Source organism: Puma concolor, chromosome A2 (genome assembly GCF_028749965.1).
Source record: "Puma concolor isolate L17-30 chromosome A2, mPumCon1.1.hap2, whole genome shotgun sequence".
NCBI lineage: Eukaryota > Metazoa > Chordata > Mammalia > Carnivora > Felidae > Puma > Puma concolor.
In genome coordinates, this window is record NC_141668.1 from 5,824,548 (window position 1) to 5,846,556 (window position 22,009).

At 48.0% G+C, this 22,009-nt stretch overlaps 1 protein-coding gene across 1 annotated transcript in view; it reads left to right on the top strand.

The window, feature by feature from the left end:
• The first annotated feature begins 11,459 nt into the window (after positions 1–11,459).
• The window catches only part of RHEB (Ras homolog, mTORC1 binding), a 44,239-nt gene continuing 33,689 nt past the window's right edge, over positions 11,460–22,009 (top strand). The window contains exon 1 of the mRNA XM_086685991.1: positions 11,460–11,893. Within this exon, the coding sequence (XP_086542117.1) occupies positions 11,842–11,893 (52 nt within the window). The 5' untranslated portion in view covers positions 11,460–11,841. The remainder of the gene's footprint in view (positions 11,894–22,009) is intronic.

Here is a 22,009-nt window from a genome sequence, read left to right on the forward strand (position 1 = left end):
GTTCAGGGAAGACCTGTGTGCCACACGCTGAGATCAGACCGCTTTCTTCCTCCAGCCAAGAGCTGCCTCCAAGGGTTTTCATTGGTTCCTCTCCAGCTGGCTGTTCCTCTTTCCTCTTAACTACTGCAGTTGATTTCCTTTTCTTCTGGGCTACCTCCTTCAAGGTCGAGCAGTAAGAGCCCTCCCAACTTTACTGGTTCTGGAACGGGAGCCCTTTGAGTTCAGAGAGCATTTGATACCCCTCTTATGTTTGTGTTTTGGTTCAGTTGCTTTAATTTCAAAAGATTTATCCTGTTGATCTTTCCTCCATCAGAATCAAAGGAAAGTTGGCCTTTCCTTGGAAATGAAATCTTCAATCGAAACCACATATTAAGGACAAGTAACAAGAAATGAACTATTAATGAAAGAATTCAGGGAAAAGTATCACAGAATAATTTGAAAACAAGATTAAGAGGAAACTTCATATTCAGTGTCCTATCCTACACTGTATGTCACACTGAGGAGAGAAGGAAGCATTTAATCCAATCCCAGAAAAGAGAGCAGGTGAGGGAAAGGGACAAGATGACAAGTCAAGCCTTCCCCATGGTAGATCACAGCAGGTCTGGGAGGCACAGGAAGGTAGGGTAGCTTCTCCAAGGCTGTAGAGATTTCAGGATGTGGAACAGGAATTAAAACAGGGTATTTACTCGAAATGGCAGTCCTTCCCTTGATGAGAGGCCTTTCTCCAGAAATGGCATACCAGCCAATGTTTCTCTTCTCGTAATGATTTAAGACACCAATATCTCTTTTTTATTTTTTTTAAATGTTTATTTATTTTTGACAGAGACAGAGCATGAGCAGGGGAGGGGCAGAGAGAGAGGGAGACACAGAATCCGAAGCAGGTTCCAGGCTCTGAGCTGTCAGCACGGAGCCCGACACGGGGCTCGAACTCACAGACCATGAGATCATGACCTGAGCTGAAGTCGGATGCTCAACCAACTGAACCACCCAGGCGCCCCAAGACACCAGTATCTCTTGCTAAAATCTGAGACTCTGACCCAATTGTATCTCATCCTCCGGCAAATAAACACAACACTTAATGGCGAAATTTGGGCTCACTCCCTAAATCAAGGATAAGAACGTCCGCTCTCACCACTCCTATTCAACGTCATGGTGTAACAAGGCAAGAAAATTACATTCAAAGCACCCAAAATGAAATGTGACCAGGAAAAACTACATGATTATCTATGTAGAAAAGCCAAGGGACTCTATGAAAGATATACTGAAACCAGTAAGTTCAGCAAAGTTTTAGGATAAGAAATCAAGGAAGTGATGTATCTTACACAGTAGAGCATGTTCTTAGGACAAGAGATCAGTAATCAAAAATCATTGTATTTCTATATACTAGCAGCAATCAAAAATTGAAAATGCTTTAATCCCATTAATAGCATCAAAATAAGAAATACTTAGAGTAAATTTGAGAAACAGTATTTATAGCCTATACACTGAAAACTACTAAATATTGCTGGAGAAATTTAATGAAGACCTAAATACGCAGAGTGATGTCCTTGCCGTAATGGAAAAACTCAGATTTTTCCTGTGTGAGTAGGGAAAAATCCAGTTCTTCTCTACTATGTTTCTCAGAACTTCACTTTTGACATTTCTAGTCACCGGCTGTGTGACGTTTCTCCCCAACACCAACAAGCAACTCTTGCTGGCGTGTCCAAGAATTCAACTCAATTCTGACACTACCTGGAGAGAGCATCAGATCCCACAGGTTAAGGGCTCGGTCCTACAGGACGGCCCCCACCCTCACTTCAGATGCCGATTTCAAGTCCATGTCGTGACCTGTGCCTCTGGCCAACTAGCTATAAATTGGAGTATTCCCACAACCACCTCTTTGGGTTCCATTAATTTGCTAGAGCAGCTCACAGAACTCAGGGAAACACACTGACCAGTTTATTAAGGGATATTTACAGGATACAGATTGAGGGGTACCTGGGTGGCTCAGTCGGTTAAGCGTCCGGTCTCGGCTCAGGTCACGATCTCGTGGTTCGTGAATTCGAGCCCCGTGTCAGGCTCTGTGCTGACGGCTCAGAGCCTGGAGCCTGCTTCGGATTCTGTCTCTGTGTCTCCCTCTCTCTCTGCCCCTGCCCTGCTCGTGCTGTGTCTCTCTCCCTCAAAAATAAACATTAAAAAAAATTTTTTAAATTAAAATAAAGAATACATATGAACATCCCAACAGACAAGGTGCATAGGGCACCTATGAGGGAAGGGGTACCATTCTCCCAGCACCTCTATATGCTCACCAACACAGAAGGTCTCTGCCCCAGTCCTACTGGGATTTTATGGAGACTTCCCCACATAGGCACGATCAATTAGTAACTCCATTTCCAGTGCCTCTCCCCCTCAGGAGAAGAGGGGTGGGAGGAGCTGAAAATTCCAAGCTTTTTTTGTTTATTTGCAGGGGGGCAGAGAGAGGGGCAGAGAGCCCCACGCAGGGCTCAATCTTACAACCTGTGAGATCACGACCTGAGCCGGAATCCAGAGTTGGACGCTTACCCGGCTGTACCACCCAGGTGCCCCCTGAAAATTCCAAGCTTCTAATCAGGGACTGGTCTTTCTGGTGAGGAGCTCCCACCCGGGAGCCCACCCATAGTCACCCTATTTAGAACAAAAGGTGTTCTTATCACTTAGAAATTTATAAGGGTTTTAGGAGCCCTGTGTCAGGGATGGGGTCAAAGACAAATATTAGAACAAGAGATGGTCTTTTAATTATTTATCAGAGTTTATTTGAGAGAGACAACGTGAGTGGGGGAGGGGCAGAGAGAGAGAGAGAGAGAGAGGGCACTGGCAGCACAGAGCCTAATGCAGGGCCCAAACTCATGAAACCGTGATATCATGACCTGAGTCAAAACCAAGAGTTGGACGCTTAGTAAGCCACCCAGGCACCCTGAACAAGAGATGTGCTCCTAATGTTCTTATCACCTAGTAACTTACAAGGGTTTTAGGAGTTCTGTGCCAGGAATGAGGGTGTATTTCTATCTCACACTTGCTCATGGGTCAGAAGACTCAATATTGCTAAAATATAATTCCTCCCAAAATTGATTTATAGATTCAAAACAACGCCAGTCAAAATCCCAGCAGGATTTTTGTAGAAACTGACACATGGATTCTAAAATTCATATGAAAATGCAAAGAACTTAGATTAGTCATAACAACTTTGAAAAAGAAGTACATGGGGCGCCTGGGTGGCGGAGTCGGTTAGACGTCCGACTTCAGCCAGGTCACGATCTCGCGGTCCGTGAGTTCGAGCCCCGCGTCAGGCTCTGGGCTGATGGCTCGGAGCCTGGAGCCTGTTTCCGATTCTGTGTCTCCCTCTCTCTCTGCCCCTCCCCTGTTCATGCTCTGTCTCTCTCTGTCCCAAAAATAAATAAAAAACGTTGAAAAAAAAATTTAAAAAAAAAGAAAAAAGAAAAAGAAGTACAAGGTTGGAAAGGATAAAATGACCAGATTTCAAGATTTATTGTAAAGTTACAGTAATCGAGATAGCTTTGGGTTGATGTAAAGACAGAATAACACATCAATGGAACAAAAGACTGTCCAGAAAGAGCCTCACACATGTATAGGCAACTGAATTTTGATAGAGATATAAAGGCAATTCAGTGGAGAAGGGGGAGTCTTTTCAACAAACGGTGCTGGACCAATCGGATATTCATGTGCAAAAAAAAAAAAAAAAAAAATAGAAAACTTTGCTCCGTACGTTTATCACATACAAATATTAACTCAAAACAAAGCTCAATAATATTAAGAACCCAGAATTTTTATAATACATCATCCTTAACGTCTACTACAAAAGTTACTATATGTAAAAACAAAAAATCACATGGGACACCTGGCTGGCTCAGTCAGTTAAGCATCTGACTTTGGCTCAGGTCATGATCTCACAGTTTGTGGGTTCAAGCCCCATGTTGGGCTCTGTGCTGACAGCTCAGAGCCTGGAACCTGTTTCGGATTCTGTGTCTCCCTCTCTCTCTGCCCCTCCCCTGCTCACACTCTGTCTCTGTCTCAAAAATAAATAAACGTTAAAAAAAAATGACCTTTAATCAAGAAAAACACCACTCAATAAAAGCAGACCTATGAAGGATCCAGATATTATAATTAGCAAAGACTTAAAAATAAAAGTATGTTAAACAACCTAGAGAACACATATGTATGTTGGGTAGAGAGAGGATAATCTCAGGAGAAAAAGGAAACTATAAAAGAGAACCAAACGGAAATCTTACAACTGAAAAATGTTTCCAATTTGTTTTTAAATCACTAAATTAGGAAAAATAGGGAAAAGAATAAACGGAGCCTCAGTGACTGGTAGAAAGCCCCTGAAGTGTCTAATATGTGTGAAATTAAGAGTCTCAGAATAAAAGGTCAGAGTATGAAACAGAAAAAGTACTTGAAGAAAAGTAATTGAAGAAATATTGACTGGGAAGTTTTCCAAATCAGATCAAAAACAGTAACTCGCAAATCTAAGAAACTCATAAACCTTACACAGCACAAAAGCAAAGAAAACTAAATACAAACACATCATAGACTCTGAACGCCAAAAATAAAGAGAGAGAGAGAGAACGCACAGGGGAGGCGCAGAGAGAGAGAGAGAGAGAGACAGAGAATCCCAAGCAGGCTCCGCACTGACACCGACTCAGGGCTCGAACTCAGGAACCATAAGATCATGACCTGGGCCGAAATCAAGAGTCAGACACTTAACTGACTGAGCCACCCAGGCGCTCCGGCATAGTTTATTTTTTTAAAGAGAGTCATCTTTCAGGGAAAATATTAACGTAGTTATGAATGGAGTGGGATTGATGTCCATGGGTGGGTGGGAGAAGTGGGTATTGTATAGATGACACAGGATTGTCCACGACTCAGTATATATTGAATAGGTAATAGGCCCAGGGCTCATTGTCCTCATCACTCTAGTTTTAGACATGTGCTTGACATTTTCCAAAAAAAGGCAAGTTGCAGAAATATTTGATGAAGTCTGCCATAGTGTTTTGGACGCTTCGTTTTTAAACATCTTGCTGTTTGTTAAGGGATACTCACTGCATCATTAGCTACTGTCAAGGTGTAATTATACTTAGTCATCATTAACGATGGAGATGTGAATCTATATTTTATAAATTTTTTAAGTTTATTTTGAGAGAGAGACAGAGCATGGGGGGGTGGGGGAGAGCAGCGGATGCTGTCAGCACAGAGCCTGATGCAGGGCTCAAACCCACGAAGCCATGAGATCATGACCTGAGCGGAAACCAAGAGTCCGACGCTCAACTGAGCCACTCAGGTGCCCCAATATTTCAAACGCTCCTCTAGCCAACTTTGACTTCTTCGTAAAAAGGTTTTTGGTCATTTTCTTACAAGATATGATTTGGTTATCAGGTTTACCCTTAATGTCGCTGGCAGAGAGCTCACCCAAGGAAGGGGTATCAGCTCAGCCGTTTTTCGGAGCATACGCTTCCATTGCATTTTTATGCTCATCGCTAACTGACAGTTTCTTTGCAAGAAATCTCTTCCGATCCGGGGCCATTTTGTGAGATTTAGGTTGGCAGAATTTAGGTAACGCATTCCACAATTCCCCAAAACCACACGCATGAAAAGCGATACACTGACAATATTCTGAACACCCAACAGTGAGGGCAAGACTGCCTACCGCTCCCTGCTGGGTTAGTCCCACCGGGTTACCTCTTGAACCCGTCACAACATGCTACCATCTGTCACACGGGCCATGAGGGTGCCCTGGTCAATCTGTATGTTACATACCAGCAAAGCTCAATTATTTTTATTTTTAAAATAAACATGTTTAAAAAATACAAGTTCTGGTTTCGGAGGGGGGTGGTTGGGGTTTTTTGTTTGTTTGGTTGGTTCTTCCTGCACAACAATGAAAGAAACTCCCTGGATCCCTACATGCTGGATAAAACCCAACACTGAGATGTCTTCATACAGGAGGATCCAACAGTGAACACGTTCCTCAAACAGTAATTATAACTTTGGGTGGCTTGTGAACTCCGTGACCAGATTCCACATCTGAAACACATTTGAGGAGCTTACGTAATCCAAGCCCAGCTGGCACAAGCCGTCACCTGTTTTATTGCACAGCACCAGCCTTCTGGCTGTCCCCTGGCTCCCCCCCCAGGTGCTGTCGCACACGCTCTCGGGAACAGGTGCTCTGCTCCAGCAACCTCCCTGGCATCTTCCCTACCAGGCACCCTCAGAAAACTTAACTCTACTGGGCACGGCAGCCCTCTGCTGGCAAAAGCCCCTACTAGGTGCACTCTGGCTTCCGGAGTTAGGGAGAAATGCCGATTTCATTCAGGGCCCGGCAGAAACCGGACTCAAACTCTGAATGAAACTTTATTGACGATTTGAAGATAACCGACGGATTTGGTTTTCTAAGGCCGTAACCAAATGCCACAAACTAGGTAGCTTAGGATAGTATACATTTATTCCCTCACAGTTCTGGAGGCCAGAAGCCCAAAATCAAGGTGCTACTCTCTCTGAAGTCTCTAGGAGGGAGGTTCCTCCCTTGTCTCTCCCAGCCTCCAGGAGTCCCGGGTGTTCCTCGGCTTGTGGCCGCATCGCACCAGCCTCTGCCTGTCTGCACATGGCCGCGTGCCCTGTGTCTGTGTCTCTTCTCTTATGAGGACACCAGTCTCCCAATACAACCTCATCTTTAATTATATCTGCAACAGCTCTACTTCCAAATAAGATCACATTCTGAGACGGTGGAGACTTCAGTCCGTCTTTTTGAGGGACACCATCAACCTCTAACAGCTGAGAACAATTGACAACCACTGCACGGGCCTAAAGCTGTCCTCAGAGTTCCTTGCTGAGCCAACTTCCTCTCACACGTGGCCTACCTCCGTGGACCTAAGTGGCTTGCTCCCATTCCTTCTTCTAGGCGCCCTCCGTGCAACTCCACACCTCAGGGTTTGAGCCAGCCTGATCACTGGCACCAGACAGAAGGGGACCTTCTTTCGGCCCAGTGCAGGTCAGGGACTTGCCTTGCCTAGGACGGTCTCTCGCCCCTCTGCTGAGGACAGGCCTACCGAGGTCCTGCTCAGAAAACCACTCTCTCGTCCACAAGACCACACAATGAAACGACCTCGGCGTGTTTCCTCAACTCTGCACTGTTTGATTTGAATAATACCCTACAGGAGACACAACACATCGGTCTGATTTGGCTTACGCCAAGATTAAGACCAGTTTAGTTCTTTTGCAGCCCTTCCCTCACCAAATATTTGAAAGCAAAACAACAACAAAATGCCTTCATGTCCACTTTCACTTAGGGTCACCCTTTCACATGTAAAAAGGTAAAATAGGGGTGCCTGGGTGGCTCAGTCAGTTAAGCGTCTGACTTTGGATTTCAGCCCAGGTCATGATCCCACAGTTTGGGAGTTCGAGCCCCGTGACTGGCCCTGCACGGACAGTGAGGAGCCTGTTTGGGATTCTCTCTCTCTCTCTCTGTCCCCCGTATGCTCTCTCTCTCTCTCTCAAAAATAAATAAATAAACTTTAAAAAGGTAAACTAATTTCACAAAATTTTTTTGAGAGAATTTTTTTTCTTTAAAAAAATTTGTTTTAATGTTTTTATTTATTTCTGAGACAGAGAGAGACAGAGCATGAGTGGGGGAGGGGCAGAGAGAGAGGGAGACACAGAATCTGAAACAGGCTCCAGGCTCTGAGCTGTCAGCACAGAGCCCGACGCAGGGCTCAAACTCACAGACTGCAAGATCATGACCTGAGCCGAAGTCGGACGCTCAACCGACTGAGCCACCCAGGTGCCCCTTTAATGTTTATTTTTGAGAGAGAGAGAGAGCACGTGGGAGAAAGGCAAAGAGTATGTGGGGGAGGGGCCGGGGGGGGGGGGGACAGAGGATAGAAATGGGCTCTGCACTGACAGCAGCTAGCCCGATGCGGGGCTCAAACGCACGAAGCATGAGATTATGACCTGATCTGAAGTCAGATGCTCAACCAACCGAGCCACCAGGTGCCATGAGAGAAAGAGAATCTTCAGCAGGCTCCACACCCAACGCAGAGCCTGCTGTGGGGCTTGATCTCATGAACCTGAGATCGTGACCTGGGCAAAATCAAGAGTCTGACGCTTAACCGACAGAGCCACCCAGGTGCCCCCATAAATGTCCATTGAGTAAAAACAAGCACAGCAGTTTTACTCGCTTAGTCTAACCTAATGGGAGATAAAAATAAGTTACAAAACTTAATAAAAACTCGGGGAATTTTTTTTAAATGTTGAAGCTACAGGGGCGCCTGGGTGGCTCCGTCGGGTAAGCGTCTGACTTCAGCTCAGGTCATGTTCTCACGGTTCGCGAGTTCGAGCCCCGTTTCAGGCTCTGTGCTGATGGCTCGGAGCCTGCAGCCTGCTTCGGAGTCTGTGTCTCCCTCTCTGCCCCTCCCCCTGCTCACGCTCTGTCTCTCTCTCTCTCAAAAATAAACATTAGGAAAAAATAAAAAATAAAAATAAAATGTTGAAGTTACAAATAAGAGGTCACTGGACTTGGAGATGTTCGCAGAACATTAATAATAATCCCTCAATAGCGAACAGTTCACACTTCAAATAACTGCCATTATTTGCAACACCAGACGTTTAGACCAGTGGAGGCTTAACTGGCAAATCTACAGGCTCAGTATCGGCTCCTCATTCAAGGGATAGTGGTAATTAGCTGAACCAATCACGTTCTCTGCCTGGAATTTAGTTTTTTTAATGTTTTACTTATTTTTGAGAGAGGAGGGTAGAGGCAGAGAGAGAGAATCCCAAGCAGGTTCCTCGCCATCAGCGCAGAGCCCGACACGGGGCTCGAACTCATGACCCGTGAGGTCATGACCTGAGCCGAAATCAAGTGTCGGATGCTCAATCGACTGGGCCGCCCAGGTGCCCCTCTCCCTGTAATTCAAATGGAAGAGACAGAATTCTTAATTTCCAGGGAAATGAAATAGAGTGGAAGGACACCGAGGGAAGGCAGCATGCAGAGACCACAAGACAGAACGGTCTGGAATAAGCAGAACCTGCGGAGGAGAAATTGATTTGATTCGCAGCAGAAGTTCCAGCTGCTTAAACAGTTAACAAGGGATCTCAATCAGTAGAACCACTTTGAATTCAGAAGCAAGCGCACTTCTCCCCACCATGTTCCCATGAGGGCTGGCTGGAGTCAGTTCCTTCTATGTGAATTCATACCATCAATCCCAAATATTTTAGGGAACCCGAGTCATTTCTTAGACCAAACACATTCTCCCCATTCTGGAATAATGGAATCTTTAAAATGCCTGGTCTGACCTTAAAGGCTGTAAGACGACTGGGACATTTAACGACTTTGTCCTTTACAACAGCACTGCTCAGTCTGGACTCCTAATATTCCAAGACTAGGGCAACACTTTCAAACCTTGTGAGGCAACCCACAGTAGGAAATACATTCTACAATGGAACCCAGTATGCAAAACATATATAACACATCTACAAATATAGATACATACAACCCAAGTATCACGAGACAATACAAAACAATACTTACCAATATGAGCAACCTGTTTTCTGTTCGGTTCTTCTATTTAAGAAAATAAAAGGCAACACCTACATGTCTGATTTCACAACCAACCAGGAGTCTAGTAGGAACGGTTCAAGATACTGTGGTAAGCGGCATCCAAATTCACAGGATAAAAGTGATACATTTTCCTGGAGATTCCATTTTAAGACCTGAAGCTTCTAAGGGCCCCCGGGGGGCTCAGTTGGTTGAGTGTCGGACTTCGGCTCAGGTCATGATCTCAGGGCTCCTGAGTTTGAGCCCCGCATAGGGCTCTGTGCTGACAGCTCAGAGCCTGGAGCCTGCTTCTGCTTCTGTGTCTCCCTCTCTCTCTGCCCCTAACCCACTCGCATTCCATCTCCGTCTCTCTCAAAAATAAATAAACGTTAAAAAAAAATTTTTTTAAAGACCTAAAGTTTTTAAATATTTCAACTAAATATAGAGTAGAATGCAAAAGCCATTAGGATAAAACACAGAAATTCAAAGATATTTTTCACTTCCAGCTGGTTGTCTGGGGCTTCGATCCGGAGCGCCCCTAGGATGCCCTCTCTTAGAAGTACTTCAGCGGGACGGTGGAAGGATTTTGCCCAAAGGCCAGTGTTCTAACTCAACAAGGCCTATTTATGGGACAGTCACCTCTAAATCTTCATACCTAGGAATTTGGTCCTGCCACTCAGCTTCCCAGCGGGGGCGGGGGGGTTCCTCCTCTGTGCTCCCTGGGAAAGGCAAAGGGCTGTGACCAGCAGGCAGTTGTCCCAACACCGTCAAACAGCCTGAGGACAATAGGGGACATTCGTAGGAGTAGCCGGAATAGCTGCTTCTTTAGCAACCACCATGGGCAAGGAGATCAAGCATGATGGAAGTCTCCTTGGCTGGAAAGGTCCCAATCGCATCCTCAACTCTCGGGCGGGCCTGGCCTTCAATTTCACTTTCGGTGACCGAGGCCTCCAGCACTGGCCTCCCTTCCCCTACTGCCGACAGTTGTGCCGACCCAACCGCCCTTCACCAGCACTGCTGTTAAAAGGGGTCGCCCATGTGCCTTTGGTGGGAAACACGGCGATGTGCCCTTAAAGGAGCGACCAGCCCACACAGGTGGGCAAGCCCAATAGACTTGACTCCCCGCCTGGAAGGTTGGTTCTGGAGCGTTCCCAGCCAACCACAGCTGTTGCTTAAGTTTGCCTACTGAATGAGCCATGCAGGCGTTGACAGGTAAAGAGGTGTTGACTCGCGCTCTTCATTTCCTGCGAGGTGTGCCGGGTTCACCCGTGGCAGGGTTGAGACCCGAACTGGGGAGGCACACACATTTTTAGTGAAATGTGTAACATTTTGAACGAACGCATATCCGTCCTTCATCCCTGGGTGACGCCGAGTAACAAGCTACAACCTTAAAGCCAGACTCGCTAAGCCCACGAGAGAAGGAGTTAAAAACAAAAAACAAAAACCCTCGCCGGGAAACCCCACCTAACCCACAGCCCAGCCAGCAAGAGCTACGTGCCTCGCGCCTTTTAAGGGCCCAGTGGGCGCGAGTCCACCAACCGCTCAAGGTCCCGCCAATCACTGCACTCCTCACAGTTTGCCCCGCCCCCGCCCTGCACTAACCAATCACTGGGGAGTTAGCGTCTCTCCGCCCCTCTTGCCCACTCCCACCCCGTGAGACATTCGAATCCTTCAAACTTCACTCGCGCGCTACCGCGGGGGTCGCAGCCGGAATTTATTTTTAGCTCTGGGCCAGCAACCCCGCCCTCGGCTCCGCCTCTTAGCCGCCCCCAATCGGAGACGGAGTTTCCGTCCCGTCATCGCGCGGGCGGGCGGGAGCTATCCAATCAGCGCCCAGAGAGAACTGGCGTAAGGAAAAGGCGGCGGAAGAGGGTGGGAGGGTCATGACGCAGCGAGTTTCAGTCGTGACTTTTCCGGGGGCTCTTGGCGTCCCCTCTATTTCCCCTTAAAGTAAAACGTCGTCCGACGCACCCCCGTGCGTTTCGGGGGCGGGGGTGGCCGCCGCGGCGGGGAGGGCGGTGCTGACGCGAGCCGCGGAGCGGGGGAGGCCCCCCTCCCCGCCGGCGGTGGTCACGTGGGCGTGTTTGGGGGCGGGGCCGCGCGGCGGTTCCGGGCGGTTGGGCGCGCGAGCGAGGAGCCCAGGCAGCCGCGCCTGCCCGCGCCCGCCCGCCCCGCCCCTGGATGCCGCTCTGCCCCGGCGCGGCCGCCGCCGATCGCAGCACAGCAGCCGCCGCCGCCGCCGCGGTTGATGTGGTTGGCCCGGGGCTGAGGAGGCCGCCAAGATGCCGCAGTCCAAGTCCCGGAAGATCGCGATCCTGGGCTACCGGTCTGTGGGTGAGTGGCGGGCGCCGCGCGGCCTCCGCGCCGGGGCCCAGCTTCGCCTGCGCGCCGGGACGCGGCGGCCCGGCCAAGTTTGGGGTCGGCGCGGCCATGTGGCGGCCGCGCGTTTCGTAACCAGCCGCCCGCCGCCGCCACCTCCATTTTGAGCGGAGGCGGCGAGGCCAGGCCCCGCGGGGCGGCGGCGGCGGCGGCGGGGGGCGGCCCGGGCTCGGGAGGCCGCGCGTGGGGAGGCCGCGGGCGGACGGGGAGGTCCGGGGTGGTCTGGGGCCGCCGAGCCGGAGGAGGGGTGTGCTCCCGGCCGGAACCGCCGCGGGGGGAAATCGCACCTGTCTCTCCACCTTCTTGCGGCTGGTTGTCCTGATCTTGCCAGCGGCCTTTCCGCCCCAAATTCAATAAAGTCCGTGGGATTTTAACAAAGGGAACGGCACCTTGGGGGTTTTTTTCTGTCCGTGGTGAAGTTCAGCATTTTAAAGAAAACCAGGGACCTAAATTTAGGACGTTTGGCTCCCGAGGGCAAGTTTCCCCCCGAAGAAACCCAAAAGACCCCTCTTCGAAAGCCCCCTAGATGTTGCCACGACCGATGTAGGAAGGCAGAGAAAACGAGATTTCCGATCTCTCGGTGTCCTATTTTTCTACGGGGGAAAAAAAAATAATAAGGTCAGGTACTTGTAACCGGGCTGTCGAAGTGATTCAGAAGTTTGTTGGGTTTTTTTTTCCCCCCCTCCCAAAGGTTGACATATATTTGAAACTGTTCCCGGCAGTCACCTTTCTGCGTCGCTGAGGTGGTCTGGGGTGGGGTGGGGGTGGAGGGGGTGCCGGAAAACGAGTGAGGAAACAGAACCGTTGAACTTAACCATGCTTCAGGGCGAGGCTTTATTGTCTTTGACAACCGGAAGCCTGGAGAAATTACGTTTATTTTTCGGTGTTGTTTTTAAGAAGTAACTGTCTAAGGAAAAGGTGCACTTGATCGTGGTGGCGGGCGGCGGGGGTGGGGGTGGTGGATAGGGAGGTGAAAGCGAAGGTTTGGAGTCTACCGGGATTGCAGAAGGAGGCAACAATAACTGCCTTCGGAAAGCTTGTAACTGCCGGCTACCCATTGGATGAACTCCCCGACTCCGCTTTCTGTGCTGCTTCCTCACCCCCATTTTCCACCGCCGGTGCCAGGGTCTGTGCTCTTTGACCAAGATCAGCTACGGCATGCTTACTCATCCTTTTATCATCTCTCTCGTCGAAGTGCTGGGGGGTGGGGGAGTCCTGAGAATGGGGGGGGGGGGGGGGAACCAAAGGCTGAGAGATGCCTGTGTAGAGATAGGGGGTGCCAAGAGCCCTAGGGATAACGCTGGTATGCAGTGGGAAATCATAGGTATATACCCATCGGGGGAATGGGTGAGAGGGTCTTGGTGGCTGCCGCTCGCAAGTAACCCTGCAGCAAATCGAGGCATTTAAAAACCACCAGCAGCCCACTCCCCAAGTGCCCATGTGGAATCTGACCTTTATCGGCAGCCTGAGTCACCCAGCCCTTGCTTCTTTCTCTGTTCTCTTTACTTCCTCTGCATTTGGAAGTGTGGGACTATGACCTGTTCTGGCTCTTGAGTGAGCTCTAATCAGATACAAAGTGCCTCTGAATAACCAAGTTACAGGTGACATCTACCTGGACCACCTGTTTTCAGCTTAAAAGAATGTCCTAAAGATACTGACTGACTCACTGCTTGAAATTCTCCAGATGGTGATTCTAGGCTTCAGTAATAAGCGAGTCTAGCGTTCTATGGCGGTTTTTGCTAAAGAAGTCCTTATGTCCAACAGATCTGTTCTGTTTTGCCTTCCATCTATTACCCCCAACCTTTGCCTTTGATTTTAAAGTTGTTTACCTTTGTTAGGAACCAAGGCACTTTGTGGTTTGTGGGTCTTTTGTTTTGCCAGCATCAGAAAAGGAAGTATTGGCCACCCTTTGGAGAATTACTCAGTATTCAGACTTCTAGTTCGCGGACATGTTTGCTTGAATGCGGTTCTACTAGAGAAGTTTGAGTATATGTGTTTCTAGGCTGTGTTATTTTTTGAGGCTGAGCTGTTGTGTCCTATTGACTGAAGGGAAAGAGAGGTAGAAAAGGGGGCGCCTGAGTGACTCTGGAGCGTGTGACTCTGGATCTCGGGATTGTGAGTTCCAGCCCTGTGTTGGATGTAGAGATTGCTTAAGAATAAAATCTTTAAAGAAAATAATAAAAGGTGGTAGAAAAAGGCTCAGCTAGAACCCACACCTTTCTCAGAACGTTCTCTTAATTAACTATCTTTTGCCAGTTTGACAGGTAGGGTACTTGTCATTGTGACTTTGTCGCGTTACCGACTTTATTTGAAGAGTTCGCCTTCAGATAAAACGAAATGCTGTGATTGTTTTACTTGGCTTTCAAATTTTGCTTTTTTTTTTTTTAAAAAAACCTTAATAGAACTACCAGTGAGGAATGTATAATTCGCAGGTAATTTATACAGCCCTTTTTCCTGAAGTGCTTTTCCTGTTATTTACAATGTTAAATTAAGCCTTTAAGGACACGTCACCTATAACGCAGTCTGGCTTTCTGGGAGTGCTTTGTATTAATTGTTTTAGTGGTGGCACATGTTCAAGCTCCCTTACGCCCATTGTTTCTAATACAACAAGTAGTCCCATGATAGGACGTAACTAAACTAAATCAAGCTAAAAATATAGTGTCAGGTCACTGTTTTCAAATAAAATCTGGTACATCCTTCCCTGGAATCTTCAGCAGAGAGCTTTGATGGTCTCGTTTACCATTAGACCATAATCAAAAGGTTTTTGGTCATATATAAGTCTCTGAGGCTAACAATAGAGAGGGGATCACAGGAATGTGAAAGATCATGAGAGAGAAAATGAAACAGCCCTGTGGTTTGGTAAAAGACGATTCAGAAGTAACTCAAATTATTACCTTGTCAAAATGTTTTAGGTAGTAAAGAAGATGCACCTTTTAGTTGGATACTTCATAGAGAAATATGTCATTAAATCTGTTCCCAGTGGAATACAATCCAACTATATTCTTTTTTTAATTAAAAATATCTTTTTAATGTTTTGTTTTGAGAGAGGGAAAGGGAGGGGCAGAGAAATGGGGAGACACAGAATCCGAAGCAGGCTCCAGTCTCTCAGCACAGAGCCTGACACGACGCTGGGCTGGAACTCAAACTTTGGGATCATGACCTGAGCCAAAGTCGGACGCTTAACCGACTGAGCCACCCAGGTGCCCCAGAATGCACTCCAACTGTATTTTGACTTAGTGTCTTTTTAAATTACTCTATCCTTTTCTGACACATTTCATTGAAAATGATAAAAGGAAAGCATTCTTCGCCATATATGAAATCTGTCCTCATGTGAAGTTGTGTGTTCAGACACTCGATAACATTTGGTTGTGTACTTGTGGGTGGGGTAGTCCTATAGTGACCACCTTCTGTTGATGCTTGAAATTAACTTCTGTTTGTTTGTTTTTGTCTTTCGGTGATGCTCGTTTGTTCTGTTCAAGGGAATCATCAGAGCTTGCATTTGTGATCATGACAGTTTCAGCACCGGATGTTATTTTGATGTCCCTGTGGGTTCTATCTGTCCACAATTACTTTCATCAGGCCCAAAAGAAACAGTACCTATTGATACACTGCCCCACCCTCACCCCTGCCCCAGGCATCCACTAACCTTCCTGTGTCTGTGAATTTACCCGTTCTGGACATTTCGTATAAATGGAATCATACATACATGGTCTTTTGTGATGGGCATCTTTCGTGTCACATGCAAATTTTCCAGATTCATCCATGTTGTAGCATGTATCAGTAATTCCCTTTCGTTGCCAACTCCTGTAGAAGAATTTTTTCTACCCTGTTCCATTGAATTCCACTGGTTTATTTTTCGCTTTCAATGGATCTTCCACCCATGACTGGTTTTGTGACATCATGTCTTGGCTATTTCAAAAAGGATGGTTCACTGTTCTGCAAATCTTTCTACGTTTTGATGCATTTCAACATATGAACTTTTTAATTTTTAATTTTTTTAATGTTTATTTTTGAGAGAGTGTGTGAGAGGGGGAAGGGCAGAGAGAGGAGGAGACACGGAATCCGAAACAGGCTCCAGGCTCAGAACTCTCAGCACAGAGCCTGTCGTGGGGCTCAAACTCACGAACCGTGAGATCATGACCTGAGCCGAAGTCGGACGCTTAACCCACTGAGCCACCCAGGCGCCCCAACATACAAACTCTTTTAATCACATTACTAAACATCACCCTCATTCTCCTTAGAAGAAATGTAAACATTGGGAGGCTTTAAGCTCACCGTGCGAGATGCACGTTCTCCAAAATTCTCACGTCCTCCCGAGAGTTAAGGATTTGATGGTTGGTAGAGTGCTGCCGGTCTTCCTTGAAGTGACAGTCTCACTTCTTTCATTTCGGGAAGATGTCTGCCCAGATAGTCACATTTGAAAGAATGATGGTTGGTCACTCTCGCGAGTAAAAATGATGCTCCGTGAGCAAAGTGGCTATTTTCAGATCACTTCCCAAACAGTTGCGCGTGTGCGTTTCCTTGAGACAAACATCGTACTTCAGTATTCAGGAGCGCCATGTGTCGACATACCATTTTGTCACGCAGAATATTAAAAAGACCTGCTTTAAGGCTCAAGATAAGGTTAGTCATTTTTACTGCTGTCTCAAGGGCACTCTTCCGTAAAAATTGTTCTTACCATGGGTGTATGGTTGTGAAGGCTGCAGCGTGTGATCCCTGGCGTTTGTACATCCGTACATGGCTTTTGCAGCGTTGAAGTGTAAATACGAACATAGTGGAAAAGGCACCTGGTATCTTGGTATTGCGATGAAAATGTTTTTGACCTCCTGAGCCCCCTGAAAGGGTCTCAGGGGACCCCCAGAGTTTCTCTGTTCTCTGAGAATCGTTGGACTGTGGCATGTGCCGAACCTGGCTGGGCTGCTACTTGCTGTCGCGCAGAATTGAATGGAGAGCGGCCGCATCCTGGATGCTGCTCAAAGGGGTGGTTACCGCCGTCTTCGAGGAGCCTTCCAGAAGAGGCCCGGTCGCCTGGTCGGAGAGAGGGATGGGGAGGCGGGAAAGCGCTCGCGTGCTTGGGAACTAAAGGAAGCAGGGTGGCTAGCAGAGAATATGGTGGGAGCAGGAAGTGAAGTTGGAGAGGTGGTCGGGGGCCGGAGGAGGGACGGCCTCGCAGGAACGTGGGGGGACCATTCCTTCTGAGCGGTGAGTAGTGAGTTACCAGAGCCTGGGGAGACTTAGGACACCTGAAAGCGAGTTGACTTGGCCTCTGATTGTGATGCAGTTTGGGGTGAGTGTTGTGTTTTGACTTGGTAATGGTGAGACTCCCAGAGATCAGTAGAAATTGGCCACGGGTGGCAGCGTGTCAGGACCCACATGCTAATAACACAATTTTCCAACGTAAGCAGCAGAATGGGGGCAGGGGGACTTAAGTACAAGCAGCAGTGTTATCACAAAATGAGAAACCACCGTCCCGACCTGTGATCACGTAGTCCAAAATATACTTTATTTTTAAATTTTTTTAACGTTTATTTTTGAGGGAGAGGGAGAGAGAGTGAGCAGGGGAGGGGCAGAGAGAGAGGGAGACACAGAATCCGAAGCAGGTTCCAGGCTCTGAGCTGTCAGCACAGAGCTCGACACGGGGCTCGAACCCATGAACCGTGAGATTGTGACTCGAGCAAAAGTCTGCCTCGCTTAACCGACTGAGCCACCCGGGCGCCCTGACACTTTCTTTTTCTTTTTCTTTTTTTTTTTTTTTTGAGTTTATTTATTTATTTTGGTTGGGGGGCGGGGAGAGAATCCCAAGCAGGCTCCGCGCTGTCAGCACAGAGCCCTATGCGGGGCTCAATCCCACGACCCTGGGATCATGACCAGGGCTGAAATCAAGAGTCTGACGCCCGTCAACTGACTGAGCCACACAAGCACCCCCTACGATACTTTTTTCTTAGTTGAAGGTCTAGAATAAGGAATTAACAGCTTTAATATTGTCCATGAGTGGATTGTATTTAGTTATGTGAATAAGTCAGAGCTGCACTCGAACATGATTGTGCAAGTTAAAGCGTTTTGAAATCTTCAGTGATCACCCTTGAGAGAACCTTTATCCTTAGTTCTAGAACTGTTTATCATCAAGTAGCAAACTAAGCCAAAAGTAATCCAGTTCTCACAGCCCATCTTAAATCAGAATCCAAACTGGTGGGTACCTTTATCATGAATTTCTTGATTGATTTAGAAATGTAATTTAATATCTCAAACACAGAGGTCCTGGCACATTATTTAAAATTTTTTTTACGTTTATTTATTTTGAGAGACACACGCACAAGCAGCTGAGGGGCAGAGAGAAGGAGAGACAGAATCTCCAGCAGGCTCTATGCCATCAGTGTGGAGCCAGTGTGGGGCTCAAACTCACAAGCTGTGAGATCATGACCTGAGCCAAAATCCAGAGTCGAACACTTAATCGACTGTGCCACCCAGGTGCCCCTGGAATGTTATTTTAGTATTTTAACGTTCTTTTTTTTTCCCATGTTTTTTATTTTTTTTTTTGATTGAGAGACAGAACACGAGCTGGGGAGGGGCAGGGAGAGAGGGAGACGCAGAATTTCGAAGCAGGCTCCAGGCTCTGAGCTGCCAGCCCAGAGCCCGACGCAGGGCTCGAACTCACGAACCGCGAGATCATGACCTGAGCTGAAGTCGGACGCTTCACCGACGGAGCCACCCAGGCACCCCAACATTCTTAAACGTATACTGGGCATCTGATAAAAAAGAGTTCTGTGTAGGACATGGGAATTTGAAGTCGAAATTGAGATTAATTTAGAACGTAAGTACTAGAAGCCTTGTATTACGCTCTGTGGGTAAGTGAAAACTGGACAGTGTGAGGATCCTCATAAAATTAACTCCCTCGTGCCCTTGGCTGCTTGGCACCCCCCTTACCTCCCTGTTCCTGCTCCCTCATTTCTCTTTCTGTTGTGTTTGCAGAAAGACTCCTCAGGGACTTTTGAAACAGAAATTGATGTTTCAACAAGATACGTGATCCTACTTTTTGCAAGATTAAAAATTGAATATTAACTCCACAGTGTCATAGTAAATAACTTGTGTACGTGGAAATGAAAATATCGACTCTCACAGTTAATGTAGTTCTATGAAATGAAAATGCTCTTCTAAGACTTGTATTAGATACAAACGCATCCGGCTGATACTTCACAGTTTTCAAATCTAAATCACACTCAGGTTATGTTAAAGAGAGTATTTTAAACCATAGCTTCTCTTTCTTCTCGTTCAAGACTTGTTTAGATGACTAAAAAACACAAGTGGCAGAATTCAACCATGCTGGCTAACATCAAGAGGGATGAGGGCTCAAGATGATCTTGGCAAAGGGGACGCACCGAGGTAAAATGTGGCGCTCCGTGGCAGGAGGGGAGTGGGAAAACACTGGAATCTCCAGTCTGCCTGCTAGGAGAGAACTCTCCATGGTAGGGTGCATCTCTGAGCAGGCTCATACAGCCTTGAGTACACCAGGGGGCTGGAATGCGTGACTGGGAGACACAGGAGCTGGGTGCACAGAGTTGGGACCAGAAGGTCGCTGCAGTGCCCATGGGGGGAAGGGATGACCACAGATGGAAAGTCTTATGTTTAGGTTTCAGAAAAGGGTTCCCAAGTGCATATGGGTTGAGGCCCTGGGTTCACTTCCCAGGCAGGGGCGCCTGGGTGGCTCAGTTGGTTAAGTAAGCATCCGACTTCAGCTCAGGTCATGATCTCACAGTCTAGTCTGTGAGTTCGAGCCCCATGTCGGGCTCTGCGCTGACAGCTCAGAGACCGGAGCCTGCTTCAGAGTCTGTGTCTCCCTCTCTCTCTGCCCCTCCCCCGCTCATGCTCTGTCTCTTTCTCCCTCTAAAAAAATAATCAGACATTTTAAAAAAAATTTTTTTTTTTTTAATTTGCCGGGCATTTGAACCACCCAGCGCTCATTCTGAACCACAGGGAAAGTGGTCTCTTCAATGCTGGGTGGCGCGTGTTGAGGAGTATTGCCAACTTATAGTAGTGGTTCTTGGAATTCATGGGCTTTCCCTGGGATTGTGGGCATGTTTTCTGGGGAAAGAGGTGGCTTCTGTCCACTCTCCTAAGGATTTCAGTCCCCCCAACCCCCCCCACCCCCGCCCAAGATTGAATTACTAAAATGACTGGTTGAAGGGGCAGCTGGGTGGTTCATTTGGTGAAGCATCTGACTCGGGCTCAGGTCATGACTCACGGCTCATGAGTTCAAGCCCTGCCTCGGGCTTGCCATGGTCAGAGCAGAGAGGACTTCAGATCCTCTGTCCGCCCCCCCCTGCGCACTGTGCACGCGTTCTCTCTCTCTCTCAAAAAATAAACATTTTTTTAAAATGACTGGTTGAAGAGGACAGGGTGGGGATTAAGTGTCATATGTTATTCAGATAGGCATTCATTAAATGCTCGAGTAAGTCCCTGCATGTGCCAGACGCTGTGTGCTGAGTCACAGAGGCCAAGGCAGTCCTGATCCCTGCCCTCAGGGAGCTTCGCGTAGTGAGGGAGCCACAGTAAGTGCCACTATTAATAGTAATAGTGGTTGTTTTCAAAGCATGGGGTGGGGGAGGGGGGCCTTAAACTCTGGGAGGTGTAGGTCCTGTTTTTATGCCTGTTCTGCAGATGAGGAAACTGAGCCACCAAAAGGTTCGACGAGTCGCCCAAGATGACACGTTTATTAAGTAGCTGAGCCAGGATTTGAATTGAAGCAGCGATTCCAGAGCCAGCACCGTCTGGGCCCGTTCACAGATCATTTTCACATACAATCAGGATAAAGGCTTTGAAAGACATAATCCCGGGGACAGCTCTTGTGACCCTGGGTGGGGGTAGACAGTTGTCCCCAAAGAACCGTCATTAAATAATGCTGGAGTTAGCCGGGCAGGGGAAGAAGGGCAAATGCCTTCCAGTCAAAAGGAACGGCACGGGCAGAGCCCCTGGGGGCCGAAGGAGCCTGGCCCAGTGGGGCCGGACCCCTGCGTGGTGAACGAGGCAGAAAAAGATGTGAGCGGGCGGGGAGGTCACTCGGGACTTACCTGCGTGCCGACTGTCGGTCGGGAACCGGCCTTACAGGCCTTGTCCAAAGTTTTAGACTTTTCCCTAGAAACAGCGAAAAGTCAAGGCTGTTAAGCGACAATTGAGATGATCTTGGACACCAGGATCGACTAACGTCTTCTCTAAATACATGTCGTGCACGCTGTACTGTCGCAGTAGAGCAAGTGAGGGAAAAGAAGGTGTCATTAGGAAAATCATAAGGAAGAAGACACATTTGCAGACAGTACATAAACAAGCGAGCGTAGCCGCGTGCCAGTGAAACCTCACTTACAGACGCTGACATTTGAATTTCATCTAACTTCCACATCGGGAAATAGTATTGATTTTTTTTTTTTTTTTTCCAACCAGTTGAAAATGTAAAAACCATTTGTAGTTCGCAGGCTGTACAAAAACACCGGAGGCCACATCTGGCTCCTGGTCTGTAGTTTGCTGACCCTCCCGTATTGTGCCCTCAAGAAGATCCCTCCCCCCGCTCTGCGAGGTGCACGGGGCAGTCGGGGTGGAAGGGCGAAGACCAGGCACATCCTGCAGGGTCACCAGGCGAGATGTCGGGGACTGGTGGGGTACAGGCAGGATGACGAGGAGACGGAGTTGGCAGGTGATGAGGGGGGAATCGGCAAGGCTGCGGCGTGGGAGACGCTAAGGGTAACCTTCAGGTGGTTCGCACGAGAGCCCGGATGCGTAATGGTGCCATTGGCAGAAGGGAGAAGGGGTACGCCAGGATGCACAGATGGACCAGATTCATTTATGTACCTGCCAGATCACACACTCACCCTGCTTGCTGGCTGCGGAGGCCCTAGCAGGGACCCACCCAGTTCCCGTGGTCCTAGAGACAGGTGGCTGTGCCTGCATTTGGGATTCTGAGGAGTTGCTGCTCCCGGATCCCCGGGTCACCCGAGGGAGTGCCCCAACACACCTTCGGGGTGCGGCGTCGTTGCCCTGCTGCCTTGGAAACGGGAGGTTGCAAGACCCAACTTGGGGGTCCCA